The sequence below is a fragment of the Callorhinus ursinus genome, unplaced genomic scaffold, assembly GCF_003265705.2.
Source record: "Callorhinus ursinus isolate GAN/ISIS: 27379988/994484 unplaced genomic scaffold, GSC_fseal_2.0 scaffold46, whole genome shotgun sequence".
In the NCBI taxonomy this organism is placed as follows: Eukaryota; Metazoa; Chordata; class Mammalia; order Carnivora; family Otariidae; genus Callorhinus; species Callorhinus ursinus.
In genome coordinates, this window is record NW_027397108.1 from 336,845 (window position 1) to 351,687 (window position 14,843).

The 14,843-nt window shown below is 45.0% G+C and overlaps 1 protein-coding gene across 17 annotated transcripts in view; it reads right to left on the bottom strand.

Annotated features, from left to right (window-relative positions):
- Positions 1-14,843, bottom strand: part of ADAT1 (adenosine deaminase tRNA specific 1) — a 49,626-nt gene that overhangs the window by 16,316 nt on the left and 18,467 nt on the right. For 10 of the 17 annotated variants that reach the window (XR_003205850.2, XR_012375193.1, XR_012375183.1 and 7 more), the window contains 2 exons: positions 11,898-11,984; positions 8,918-9,774 (listed from right to left, as the gene is read on the bottom strand). Coding sequence is in view for 3 of the 17 variants with exons in the window: in XM_025860359.2 (XP_025716144.1) it covers positions 9,642-9,774; positions 11,898-11,984 (220 nt within the window). In the remaining 14 variants the exon portion in view is untranslated. The other 7 variants (XR_012375188.1, XR_012375190.1, XM_073882304.1 and 4 more) reach the window with 7 other exon arrangements.

Sequence of the window (14,843 nt, forward strand, 5' to 3'; positions counted from 1 at the left end):
TTGTTGAACAAAGCTTCGGGTGCCCGCAGCAGAACTTCTCAGAGATCTCCTGAGGTTGCACAGAAAGGTCTTGTTGAACTGAAGGAAGATGCTGGGAATGGGCTCTGTTACCCTGCTCTGTTGACAGGTTGGTTTCACCACGAAGGGGCCCACCGTACCTCTCCCCATGGAGACATTGCTGGGTTTCAATGCGCTTTTCATTCTCTCGGCTGCCTGAGCAAATAGCCATCACTGTTTCCATTGTGAGCTCTTCTCCTCTTGGAGCCAAGCCCAAGTTCAGGGAACATGTGCTTGAGACCAACATTTGGCAGCCTGGGTCCCCACTGGGAGTGACTCTCTGTCTTTGCCTTTTTCCTCTTAAGACACTTTGTTGAATTTGGAGATTGAAACACAGTACTGAACATGCTTAGTGCTAAAAGCTGGTTTCTACCTCCTGCTGGCTCACTTGTATAAGGGACAAAAAATCCACACCCAAATTCAGAACCCAAGTTACTAGCTACGACAAGAATTATTTCCATCTCTCTTGTCACCAACATGACTGAGGCCATATGTATCTCAAAGCATCAATGCACTCAGGTTCCTGGAGAAAATTTCTCTTTGCATTATTGACCCAATTAAGGATTTTTATGAGAAATCCTACATCACAGTTGAGAAAACCAAGCATCCTAATTGCTGGGACCTCATTTGGTAGAAAAGGTGACAGGTTAGAAGTCAGATTACTTTCCCCACATCCGCATATCAAGGAGGGGCAGAGTTGGTACTAGAACATAATTACTTGAATATCCTGATCAAAGTTTATTCTACAATACCAAATAACAGGACTAGGGTTTGTTTGTTTTTACATTTTTAAGTTGAGGTATAATGACATACAATAGAATGCACAGATCTTCAGTGTAGAGTTTAATAAATTTTGACAAATGTTTACACCCTTGTAATCAACACTTCCATCAAAACAAGAGTATTTCCATAATCTTGGAAGTCCCCTTAGGCCTTTTTCCAATCAACCCTCATCCCCCATTCCCCACCAGGCAACAACTACTCTTTGATTTCTATCCCCCTAGACTAGTTTTGGGGCCCCGGTTTTAAGAACTAAAAATTGAACGCATGCAACCTTGCCTGCAGCCGTGAAGCATGTCTCTGCAGATTTTCCTCCCCTTTTTGGACCACAAGTACCACTTAAGATTTGTTTTGGATCCATGTGGACAGCCTTCCAGGAAGTCAGTCTTAACCACAGTACAGACACATTTAGGTTTAAACGGATTTACGTTTTACAAGACTTGAAGGCCAACTATGATTCCTCAGCATGTGGTACAAAAAGAACGCTTCTTTCTGGAAAATCAAGTTTTCTTCAACATAACTGCTTTCTTGGCTCTTTCTGTGTCCCACCTCTCCTTCAGGATGGCTGCCTTTGCATCTATGGGAAGAACTGCCCGAGCCCTTGCAAGCGAGCACATGTGTACACTTTCTACTGAGAAGCCGCTTCCTAGTGCCCGTCACCTTCCTGCTGTGCGGGGCCTCCTCTTCCCAGCTCATCTGGCTTCCCGACCCAGCCTCCCAAGAGGACAGGCATAGTTGAAAATCTAACGGTGTCCTCATAGCCACTTAACTAGCTTGCAAGGAAACTGGGTTTTAGAAAGTGGAAAAGTTGGGCGAAGGCTTGCTCGGAACACTGTCTCCAAGCCAACAAAGGTTGCCAAGGTCCAGGTGCAGGCTGCTTTCCACTAGCCACAGACACAACCAAATCAGACGGGGCCTGCTTCTCTTCCAAGCAGCCAGGACGAGTCATTTTCTCCGTAGTAGCTTCCTTTCCCTAGACAGTGAGCTAATGCTTGGCACCAGCAAACCATAAAACGAGGCAGTTAGCCCTGTGCTTTCAGGCAGAAATGACTGCATGGAATATATGTATACACACAATTATTTCAATCAAGCCGCATGTTAAAAATTCTAAAGAAAAAGAATAAAAACTAGGCGCCCACAGACATAACATTAGAATCCACTTGTGAACCCAGAACAAAGAAGCAACGCTGGAAACGTACACGCCCCTCAGGAGCCAAACTTCAGAAGACGGTCTGTTAGATGATTCTGTGGAATTACAAGCAGAGCTGCCTAAAATAGGTTGGAGAGTCTCTCTTCCCTATATGATGTCACTTCTGGGTATTTCCTGGGGTTTTCATTGTTTAAAATAGACTTTTTCTCATTTTCTAAATTTCTAGAACAAGCACGAGGATATTAACATGGTTCAAAATTTTAAAATAACAAAATATAAGGGGTATTCGGTGAGAAGTCTCCCTCCCGCTCCTGGGCCCTCCCCATGGGCCCTGCCTTTGTATCGAGTCAGAGATAGTTTCGCATATACAAGCAAAATACAGAGGTAAACTTCTCATCCTCCTTTTTTATTGAAATGGAATGTACTAATGCTGTCCTGCATTTTGCTTTTGCTTTTTTTTTTTCTACTCACTGTATTTAGAAACAGAACCTTGAAGATGGATTTCAATAAAGAAAAATTATATGTTCATTTACCTGTTGACCCAGCAAATCCCACTTCTAAGAATCCATCCAAAAGATACCCTGGCGAAAACACAAAATACTGTATGGAGACTATTCAGAGAGCATTTCAAAAAGAAAGAATGAAATGTTCACTAACAACTAATAAAAATGGCTGGCCAGTGCTGGGCCAAGGGACAAACAGCGGAGGGAGAGGACGGGAGACCTCTTTGAATGTACCTTGTTTTTCCCCTGAGTTTTTACTGGTTTTAACTTTGGAATCATCTAAATATTTTACATAATTTTTTGAAAAGCCACCCCCTGCCAAAAAAAAAAAAAAAAAAAGCAAAATGAAACAGTTAACTGTGTGTAGATTTGGAGCAGTAACTACAAGAGGAGTGATTTCAAGTGACTTTATTTATTTTTAAAGATTTTACTTATTTATTTGAGAGAGAGAGCAGGAGCAGGGGGAGGGGCAGACGCAGAGGGAGAAGCAGACTCCCCGCTGAGCAGGGAGCCCGATGCGGCTGGGATTGCCAGGACCCTGGGATCATGACCTGAGCTGAAGGCAGACGCTTAACGACTGAGCCCCCCGGGCGCCACCCCCCTCAAGTGACTTTAAAACACAATCCCTCCATGAGGGTTTCTCCACCTCAGCACTCCTGACATTTTGGGCTAGATCACTGAGGTTATGGGGTGTGGGCTGCGCAAGCAGCGCGTCAGCAGCACCCGAGGTCCGGCTGGCAGCACTCTGCCTGTACGGTCACCCACATCGCTGGGAGAATTAAGTGCCATGTGTGCAAGTCCACTGGGAGAGAGTTTGAAAATGTAGGAGGAGAGGACATGCTGGGCCACAAGGAGCTCTTCCTTCTGACAGAGAAGCACCAGAGTTGGTCAGGAGGCAGAGGGAGCGAGGACATGTGGGCCAGATGTGTTATCATAAGGGGGAAGGGCGGGATGGGGCAGGGTAAGCAGACTTGGGATTGGCTAGTTTGACTCATTTCAGTGGTGTCTGAGGCACAAGGGCTGTCCCTGGTTTTCTGGCACCTGGACCTGGGGTGGAGAGTGGCCCAGAGTGTGAGAGCCCCACACAGCAGGTGGCTGGGCTATGAGCTCTGGAGTGTGTGGTCGGAATCTTTTACTATCTCTGGGAGTTGGCTAGACTCCTAGGGGCAGTCTCTTGAGGGTAAGTGAGGCCCCAGATGTCAAAGCATCAGGCACACATGGTTAATACAGGGAGGACAACTGGAATCTTGCATCTGTTTTCTCCTGGACTTAGCCTGGGTGCCTTTTCTCTTTGCCAACTTTTTAGTCTGTACCCTTTCACTGAAATAAACAGTAACTACAACAGCTTTGCTGCATTCTGTGAGTCTGTCCACTGATTCATCAAACCTGAGTGTGGTCTTGGAGATCCCTGACTCAGCTGCTAAAACCATTAGGTGAAAGGATGATAGGGAACTTCACGGTGGGATAGACACGGCTGACACCACTGAACCCACTGCTCAGGCACTGAGCGTGGGGCAACCAGATGTTCCTCTTTATATTATGCAACAGAAGTATGCAGAATGACCTAATAAGTTGTTTTTTTTTTTTTTTTAAGATTTTATTCATTTATTTGAGAGAGAGAGAGAGAGAGCACGAGCTGGGGGTAGGGGCAGAAGGAGAGGGAGAGGGTGAAGCAGACTCCTGGTTGAGCAAGGAGCCTGATGTGGGACTCAAGCCTAGGACCCTGGGATCATGACCTGAGCCAAAGGCAGGTGCTTAACTGACTGAGCCACCCAGGCATCCCCACCTAAGAAGTTTTCATGTCAAATCAGCTGAACCTGAATCTGACCAAGCCTCTACACGTAACCGCAAATTTGGAGGAAATATGGGGAAAGAGGAAACTGTTAAACAACACTGGGAGGGGCGCCTGGGTGGTTCAGTTGGTTAAGCGACTGCCTTCGGCTCGGGTCATGATCCTGGAGTCCCGGGATCGAGTCCCGCATCGGGCTCCCTGCTCAGCGGGGAGTCTGCTTCTCCCTCTGACCCTCCCCCCTCTCATGTGCTCTCTCTCTCTCTCATTCTCGCTCTCTCAAATGAATAAATAAAATCTTTAAAAAAAAAAAAACCACTGGGAGGGAATAGGCAGCCAAATCTAGCAAGTGAGCTATTACCCAGGACAAATGACCCATTTGTTAAACATAAGAAGGAAAGTGAACTGTTACATATTTAGTGAGACAAGAGACAAATCAATCATTGTGTGGAACTTTTTTTTGGATCCTAAGTTGAACCAATCAGTAGTCAAAAGGCATTTTTGAAACAACAGGGGAAAAGCAAACACAGAGTGCAAATTAGGTATTAAGGAACTGCTGTTAATTTTATTGGGTGAAATAGGATGGTTAGGATTTGCTTTAGAAAGCTCCAAGAAGAGGCGCCTGGGTGGCTCAGTTGTTAAGCGTCTGCCTTCGGCTCAGGTCACGATTCCAGGGTCCTGGGATCGAGCCCCGCATTGGGCTCCTTGCTCTGCGGGAGGCGGAGGCCTGCTTCTCCCTCTCCCACTCCCCCTACTTGTGTTCCTGCTCTCGCTCGCTCGCTCTGTCAAATAAATAAATAAAATCTTAAAAAAAAAAAAAGAAAGCAAGCTCCAAGAAAAACAACTGGAGGGGGCAGGGGAAAATAGATCAGGTAACAACAGCATGAAGCCAGTGGTTGGTAAGTCCTGGGGATGTGTACATGGGGGTTCACTGCACTGTTCTATTTTTGTGTCCATTTAAAATTTTCTACAACACGTTTTAAAAGGATTAGAAAAAAAGTGAATTTAAAAATTAGAAGCATCTGGGGCACCTGGGTGGCTCAGATAGTTAAGCGTTTGCCTTCTGCTCGGGTCATGATCTCCAGGTCTTGGGATCAAGCCCCACGTCAGGCCCCCTGGCTCAGCGGGGAGTCTGCTTCTCCCTCTCCCCCTGCCACTTCCCCTGCTCATGGTCTCTCTCTGTATCTCTCTGTCTCAAATGAATAAATAAAAGTCTTTAAAAAAAATTTAAAAATAAAAATTAGAAGCATCCACCCAAAATCCTAGAGAACACAGGCAGCAACCTCAGCGATCTTGGCCGCAGCAACTTCTTGCTAGACATGTCTCCAAAGGCAAGGGAAACAAAGCAAAAATGAACTATTGGGACTTGACATCAAGATAAAAAGCTTTTGTACAGCAAAGAAAATAGTCGACAAAACAAAAAGACAACCAACAGGATGGGAGAAGATACTTGCAAATGTCTTATCAGATAAAGCACTAGTATCCAAAATCTATAAAGAACTTATCAAACTCAACACCCAAAGAACAAAAAAATCCAATCAAAAAATGGGTAGAAGACGTGAACAGACATTTCTGCAAAGAAGACATCCAAATGGCCAACAGACACATGAAAAAGTGCTCAATATCACTCAGCATGAGGGAAATACAAATCAAAACCTCAATGAGATACCGCCTTACAGCAGTCAGAATGGCTAAAATTAACAAGTCAGAAAATGACACATGTTGACGAGGATGCCGAGAAAGGGGAACCCTCCTACACTGTCGGTGGGAATGTAAGCTGGTGCAGCCACTCTGGAAAACAGTACGGAGGTTCCTCAAAAAGTTGAAAATAGAGCTACCCTACGACCCAGCAATTGCACTACTGGGTATTTACCCCAAAGATACAAATGTAGTGACCTGAAGGGGCACCTGCACCCCAATATATACAGCAGCAATGTCCACAATAGCCAAACTATGGAAAGATCCCAGATGTCCATCAAGAGATGAATGGATAAAGATGTGGTATATATACACAATGGAATACTACTCATCTACCAAAAAAATGAAATCTTAACCACTTGTAACAATGTGGATGGCACTAGAGGGTATTATGCTAAGCGAAATAAGTCAATCAGAGAAAGACAACGATCATGTGATTTTACTATGTGGAATTTAAGAAACAAAACAGAGGATCATGGGGGAAGGGAGGGAAAAATAAAACAAGACGAAATCAGAGAGAGACAAACCGTAAGAGACTGTTAACTCTAGGAAACAAACTGAGGGTTGCTGGAGGGGGGGGGGGAGGGATGGGGTAACTGGTGATGGGCATTAAGGAGGGCATGTGATGTAATGAGCACTGGGTATTTATAAGACTGATGAGGGGCACCTGGGTGGCTCAGTTGGTTGGGCTCAGGTCATGATCCTGGAGTACTGGGATCAGGCACCTCACTGGGCCCCCCGCTAAGGGGGGAGCCTGCTTCTCCCTCTGCCCCTCACCCTGTTCTTGCTCTCTCTTTTAAATAAATAAATAAAATATTAAAAAAAAGACTGATCAATCACTGAACTCTACCTCTGAAACTAATAATACACTATATGTTAATTGAATTTAAATAAAAAAATAAAAATTAGAAGCAGTTACATGTTCTAATTAAATGTATGAAATTTGATAACCTGCCAATATTTCAGAGAGGTGATTTTTAAGGCATAGGTGAGGTTAGGGCGCCTGGGTGGCTCAGTTGGTTAAGGCATAGGTGAGGTTATAAGGGTTTTAAGAGATTAAAGTAAAATGTAGGAAGTTTGATGTCTGAGCACCCCTTTCAGGTCTTGAGAAAACAGGTGGAGCCCAACGTGAAGCTGCCTTGTATATGAAGCTTTCAGGATTTTCCCAGTTTTTGCTCTGAGGTCTAAATGTAGGGGTGGTTTTTGTGTTTAGGGTTTTTTTTGGGTATTGATTTGACAAATTTACCATAAACCTTCAGAACAAAAAGACATTACCCTCCTGACATTCTCATACAAATCTTTATCCTTTAAATAGTATCTCGTAAGACACAGAGAAGCACAATCTGTGGATAAAAGCTCCTGCTGGTTGTTACCTTAACTGCCTTCATAAACATGGGATTTGGGGTCAGGCAAAAAATCTCCCCAATTAAAGCAGCATATGGGAGAGCCTGGCCTTCAGGGAGTGGTGCTTTTGCCTTTCTTTCCTGCTATCTACAAAGATTTCTTGGGGCACCTGGTGACTCAGTTGGTTAAGCATCCGACTCTTGGTTTCAGATCAGGTCATGATCTCGTGGCTGTGGGAACGAGCCCCATGTCGGGCTCTGTGCTCAGTGCAGAGTCTGCTTCAAATTCTCTCTCCCCACCTCTCTCTCTCACTCTCCTTCAGATAAATAAAATCTTCAAATAAAAAAATAAAAAATTTCTTATGAAAAAATTCAAGGATAATTTGTTAGGACAAACATGTATTACTTCTGTCATTAAAAAAAAATTTTAAGAACATATGTTCACACACAAATTGGTACAAGAAGGTTCATAGCAGCACTATTCACAATAGCCAAAAAGTGGAAACCACCCAAGTGCCCATCAACTGATGACTGGATAAATAAGATGTGATACATCCATACACTGGATGTTACTTTTATTCCATAGAAAGGAATATAGTACCGATTTGTGCTACTGATTTGCGCTATCACATCATGAATCTTGAAAACATTACGTTAACTGAGAGAAGCCAGTCACAAAAGACCACATATTCTATGATTCCATTTATATGAAATGTTCAGAATAGGCAAATCCCTAGAGACAGAAAGTAGACCACTGGTTGCTCTAGGGCTGGGGTGGGGGTGGGATTGAGGGAAAATGGGGAGTGGCTGCAAATGGGTACTCTACTGGGTTGATGGGTGTCCCCTCCCCCATTTATAACAAAAATGTTCTAAAATTGATTGTGGTGATGGTTGTACAACTCTGTGGATATATTAAAAGCCACTAAATTGTATAGTTTAAATGGGTAAATTGTATGGAATGTAAATTATATTCCAATAAAGCTGTTATTAAAAAAACATTCAAAGCTATACAAAAATCACGGGGCACCTGGCTGGCTCAGTCATTGGAGTGCATGACTCTTGATCTTGGGGTTTTGAGTTTGAGCCCCACGCTGGGTGCAGAGATTACTTAAAAATAAAATCTTAAGGAGGTGGGGGGATGGGGTAACAGGGATGGGCATTGAGGGCACACCTGATGTAATGAGCACTGGGTATTCTATGCAACTGACGAATCACTAAAATCTACCTCTGAAACTAATAATACAGGATATGTTAACTAAAATGAATTAAAATAAAAAATAAAAATAAAAATCTTAAAAAAATATATACTATACAAAAATGCTGAAAAAATATACTATACAAAAATGCTGAAGAACTTTGAGAAGGATCTTGAATAATCCCAACAGGGAGAAAGTCCCTTTATGTCAGTAATTTAGGGTGTGGAGAGGTTGAGAGTTAAATATCAGATGTTGGTTATAACAGGACGGGTTGCTAGGTCTGCTGCTGATCTGCTATACGGACTGTTGGCCTTTTAGACAGAACTCTTTCAGTTGAAAGCCACAGAAAATCTACTCAAGCAGGCTTAACCAAAACAACAATACAATTTTATCTCACATACTTGGAGTCCAGGGTGGGCACTGGCATCTGGACAAGGTCACGGGGGCAGATTTTGGTTTCCTTCGTTCTTGCCTTCATTCTCAAGCTGCCCGTCTCTGTGTGGTGGCCCTTACCGTTCCTGGTACAAGAGGAGACTCTTTCTTGCTAGCTCTCACACAGTTCCGGGACTGTCCAGGGCTGGCTCCCATTCCTACAGCCAGGGAGTAAGGTTTGCTTCAACCAAGTCCCATGGGTAGAGCAGGATAGGGTGGCTCCCCCAAGGAAGAAAGGCTGGGTATACAAAACATGTCTACTACGCCAAAGGAAGCTCTAAAACTTGCAGAGATTTGAACATCATCTCAGCCCCATAAATACTTGCCAAATCAATGTAGGAACACAAAATGGAGCTACTGTAGAGTCCTTTTAAAGCATCACATTCCAAATTCTTATTCCGTATTTTAGAGAAGCAATAACACACAATTTAGGACAGATGCCAAGGTCATCAGCCAGATGCCATTTTAGCAGAGGGAGCTACTTCAATCAAGGATAGATTGTTCCACGATCCAGAATTCTGTCCGAAGAGATAGGTCACTCTGGTAGATGGCAGACCTTTTCTTTTTTTTTTTTTTTTTCCTGACTCGGCCTCAAGAAAAGCTAAGGCTTGTCCAGCACAAAAGCAGCAGCAGTCCAGTATGGACAGCTGGAAAACACTCTGCTACCAACAAGCTTGTTGCAGTTTGCCCTTCTTATTTGAACTGGTGATAATCTGGTGGGTTTCTGATCCAAGATCCAAAGGCCTGCTTTCGGAGCACACTCCAGGCTTCCTGGTAAGCGGACGCGGCCTCCTTGTATTCGTGGTACGTCTCCAGCTTCCGCGTCCTAATGCACACACAGCAAGCACACAGGTTCTCAGCCATCAGCTCAGCACGGTGGCCACCTGAGCTAGGAGCCGGACAGGTTTCTAACCAGAGACCTAGGAAGAGACCTAGGAACGGGAAGATTTTGATATGCTTTCCTACACCAACTCTCTCTCCATTGTAGGAAATTCACCAGAAAGCAACATGGATTGAAACAGGTGATGATAAACAATGCTAGTCTTGTCTGCTCCTGGTGGAATCAGATAAAACAGGAATAACTACTTTTTGGTTTAAGTGTTCTGGGAGATGGCTTACTGCAAATAAGTCCCCTTCCCTGTAAGACTCATGGATGCCCCCTAGGTCTACCTATGACGGACCCTCCAAACTCCCATTCTGTCTCAATAACTAGCTGAACTGTTTCTACCCACACACCAATCTGGACAAAATTCTTGCTTCCTTGACCAACATTAGTTATGCTTCTGTCCTTCTCCCAGGCCCTGAACTTTGACCCACCCTCAGCCTGAGCGTGCATCAGAATGTGTAGTGACCCCTTCTTAACAAAGTACCCCCCACACCCCACCGAGAACAGACTGATCTCAAGAAAAGACATTTCCTGTCCACCTGTACCCCTCACACTGCGCATCCCATGTCCCCTGCCCAGTTCTTCCTAGGCTTGCTGACCACTCCCCAGAAAGGAAGACTCCTTCCCGCCCGCCCTAGAGGCTTATAAACCATACGACATCCGTGTCCTTGCTTTGGCATCAGTCCTGCTGTAGCTGTAACAGCCCCTCTCTAACTGCAATGATCCTTCTGAATAAAGTCTCCCCTGACCTCAGTTCAGATTTGTTTTCACTGACACACAAAATGTCTGGAACCCCCTGGTTAGTTTGATTCATTTTTCCAGACAAAAAATGAGCAAACAGACCACTGACCAAACTGACTGCAGGGCATCATTACTGACTGCAGTATGCACGGTGGTAGTAACAAGGGGACAGCTTCTTCACAGAGAAGTTTCTAGCAATACCTTACCTTCCCCACGGCTATACGATAAAGAATTTGGCAGGTCTTGTTGCCAGTTGCTTCAGGGAACCACCTCACCCTCTCAATTTCCCCAGGGGTAGGAAGTCTTTGTTCTTCATGGTGGACCCCTCTGACCACACCTGAATTTACACTTAAAGAGGTGACTCCTGGTGGGCCTGAGACAGATCAGGATGGGGCTGGCCATGCCAGAAAGACTAACCACAGAGTCCAGTGGGGCCTGTGCTATCAGTCTGCCCTCCTGACCTGAGGGGGAGATGGTGCATGAGTTCAGTCACATCACGTGGCCAACTATTCAGTCAGGCTGACGTAATGAAACCACAGTAAAACCTCCGTACACCGAAACTTGGGTCCCCCTTCTGGCTAGTGATACACAGTGATGTGCTGAGGGGGTGGTGACACATCCTGAGGACACAGATTGTGTTTGGGACCTTCTCAGACCTTGCCCTACATGTCCCTTCTTTTAGCTGGTCCTGATTCATATTCTTTACAATACAAAGTAATTGTTCAGTATAATGCTTTCCTATATACATGAGTTGTTCCAGAGAACAACTGAACCTAAGAAGGTAGTGGGAACCCCCGAGTTTGGAGGTGGTGGTCAGAAGTGTGAACAGCTTGCGTGTGTGTAGAAAGTGAGGGCAATGACCTTGGGTGTTAGTGTCTGAACTGCCCCCACCCACCTGCCCCCGGAGCAGTTTTAGAGTTCTCTATGCTTCTGCTTGGGAGCAATTTCAATCGTGAAGCTGCAGCTCACAACCAGTGATGTGAACAAAAGAGAAAGAGAAGAGAGTGACGTTCCTAGCAGACTCTACTGCTCCCCACACACTCATGTATCCGCCTCGCTCTCCCTCTGGAGGAGGGTGAAAGGAGAGCCTGGAATGGGCCAAGCCCCAATACCCCCCTCCAGGCCTCTGTAACTCTGCACCACTAGGCCACCCACCCTGCACACCTCAGATCTGCGTTTGCAATCAGGGCCTCGGGGAGAGAGGAGCCCACGGGTGGTAGTTAAGTGCCCACGGACTCCTGCCAAAGCTTCCTGCTATTCGTAGGCCAGAATTAACCCACAAAGCTTCCTAAAGATGAAACAACATGGGTCCACAGCGTCACCTGAGGGAGTCTGGCCATTTGTCCTCTGAAATACTGCTTAGCAGTCTCTGAAATGATCTAAAGAGTTCCACTTTGCTGATTCGGGATCTGTGTGGAAACAGATGACAAAGAGGATTTATTAGAAGTGTTTAACATGTACCAGCCCCTATCAGAGATGCCAGGCTTCACACAGAGCTTTCTTAGGTTTGAACGCACCAGAGCCCCCATTTCCACCTGTTCTTCACATGCAGAACATCGAAGATCTGATTTGGGTGAAGAGAAAAAAAGGAATCTCATCTTAAGAAGTGTCATCGGAGGGGGGGGCATCTGGGTGGCTCAGTCATTAAGCGTCTGCCTTCGGCTCAGGTCATGATCCCAGGGTCCTGGGATCAAGCCCCACATCGGGCTCCCTGCTCCGCAGGAAGCCTGCTTCTCCCTCTTCCACTCCCCCTGCTTGTGTTCCCTCTCTCGCTGTCTCTCTCTGTCAAATAAATAAATAAAATCTTTTTTTTTTTTAAAGATTTTATTTATTTATTCATGAGAGACAGACAGAGAGAGAGAGAGAGAGAGAGAGAGAGAGAGAGAGAGAGAGAAGCAGGCTCCCAAGGAGCAGGGAGCCCGACGCGGGACTCGATCCCAGTACCCCGGGATCATGACCTGAGCCGAAGGCAGACGCCCAACCATCTGAGCCACCCAGGCGCCCCAAATAAATAAAATCTTAAAAAAAAAAAAAAAGTGTCACCAGGGGGAGCCTGTGTGGCCAGTCGTCAAGCGTCTGCCTTCGGCTTAGGTCATAATCCCGGGGTCCTGGGATCAAGCCCCGCATCGGGCTCCCTGCTCGGCGGGAAGCCTGCTTGCTTCTCCCTCTCCCACTCCCCCTGCTTGTGTTCCCTCTGTCGCTGTCTCTCTCTCTGTCAAATAAATAAATAAAATCTTAAAAAAGAAAAAATGTGCCATCAGCAGTGAAATCATCAAGGGGACAGGCTCAAGTGGGGTAAAGACAGAGGTGGCTTTACTAAGCTCCCCCAAGACACCTACCAGCCACACCAGGCTACCTCTTTTCCAGGGAGCTGGCCCTGTGGGTAATACTGCTCAAGACACTGCAACGGTTTCAGACTCGAGTGCCACTCCCTGTGCGAACTGCGGTCATAAAGTCCACTCGGACGAGCGCTGGACTGACTCTCCTCTGGGCACTGTGGGCCTTTGAGGCCAGTCCTTTGCTTCTACCATGAAGCTTCATGCAGGCCATAGTTTGGAACATCAGGGGAAGTGAGTGTGGCCAGTCCACCTGGCCACCAGCCCATCGGGGCCTTCCTGCTTTTGCCCATCCATGCCATCCAAGCCTCCTTCCCCTCCCTTACACAGTTCACGAGCAGATTTAGAGTACGGAAGCACGTGTGCCGACAAGGGGTGGTCTCCTCTTTATACAGCACAGCCTTCGCCGTGCTCACAGACTGTATCACCACCTTAGACACTATGGCCAAACGGAGATATGGGAAATAGGGAAGTGTCCGGTCTGTCAAAAAGTTCCCTCACCTGGCTGACTGACGCCTAGGCTACTTAGCCCTCACAAGCTGCTCCCCATGGGTCTTAACTGAGCTCGAGTGGCAACTGGCACTTGGGAATATACGGTTCCTTTAACATTAAAAAACAAACAAACAAAAAACCCAAAGCCAAAAAACTAATGAAACTTATTTTGTTACCAGATTAAAGGAGAAATGTAATATAATTGTAAGAAACTCCCTCTCTTTCTCAAATAAATAAATAAAATCTTAAAAAATAAAAAAAAAGGGGGGCGCGTGGGTGGCTCGGTTAAGCGCCAATTCCTGATTTCGGCTCAGGTCATAGTCTCAGGGTTGGGAGATCAAGCCCCGTGTCGGGCTCCATGCTCAGTGCGGAGTCTGCTTGTCCCTAACCCTCTGTTCCTCCCCCTGCTCATGCTCTCCCTTTCTCTCTCTCAAATAAATAAATAAAATCTTTTTAAAAAATTGTGAGAAAAAACACTCAGAGAAGCATTTGTTAGAGTTCCTAGAGGACTAGGAAAGACAGTATTTACGTTCAAAAAGGGTGTCTATAAAAAGCTGCAGCCAATTCATGTCCTTAAAATCAAGAATAAGATAAGGGCCCTGCTTTTATACAATGTTACACAGAAGACTCTGGCCAGTAAGACAAGAAATAAACGGTGTAAGGATTAAAACACAAAAACCAAAGTCATTATTTGCTGATGTTTGTGATATTGTCAGTTCTAGCCACGACAGTAAGTCAAGAAAAAAATTAATTAATTAAAGGAATGGTGGGTTGGAAAGGAAATACTATTTGCAAAAGATCGTTTACATTGAAAAAAAATGCAAAAGGATTTCCAGATAAATTAGGATAATAATAAGAGTGAACAAGGTTGCTGGATACAAACATTAACTGCAACAGGGAAAAACAAAAAACTAACAGCAGTGACCAGAAAATGAAGTAAAAAGAAATTACTTAAAATAGCATTGTGGTAGCTAACCTCCAAGATGGTGATTATTTTTTAAAGATCTATTTATTTCAGAGAGAGGAGGAGAGAGTATGCACGGACGTGCACACACACACAACCCAACACGGGGCTCAATCCCAGGACCCTGAGACCATGACCTGAGCTGAAATCGACAGCTACTCAACCAACTGAGCCACCCAGGTGCCCCATGGCGATTTTTTTAAATTGATGTAGAGTTGACTTACAATATTATATTAGTTTCGGGTGTATAACGTAGTGATTTTACAATTACATATGTTAGGAAATGCTCATCACAGTAAGCATAGTTACCTTCTGTCACCACACGAAGTTATTACGGTATTATTGACTGTACCCTCCATGCTGTACCCTTCATCCCCATGACTTACTTATTTTATAACTGGAAGTCTGTCCTTTTTTTTTTTTAACATTTGAGAGAGAGAGAGAGAGAGAGAGAGAGAGAGAGAGAGAGAGAGAGA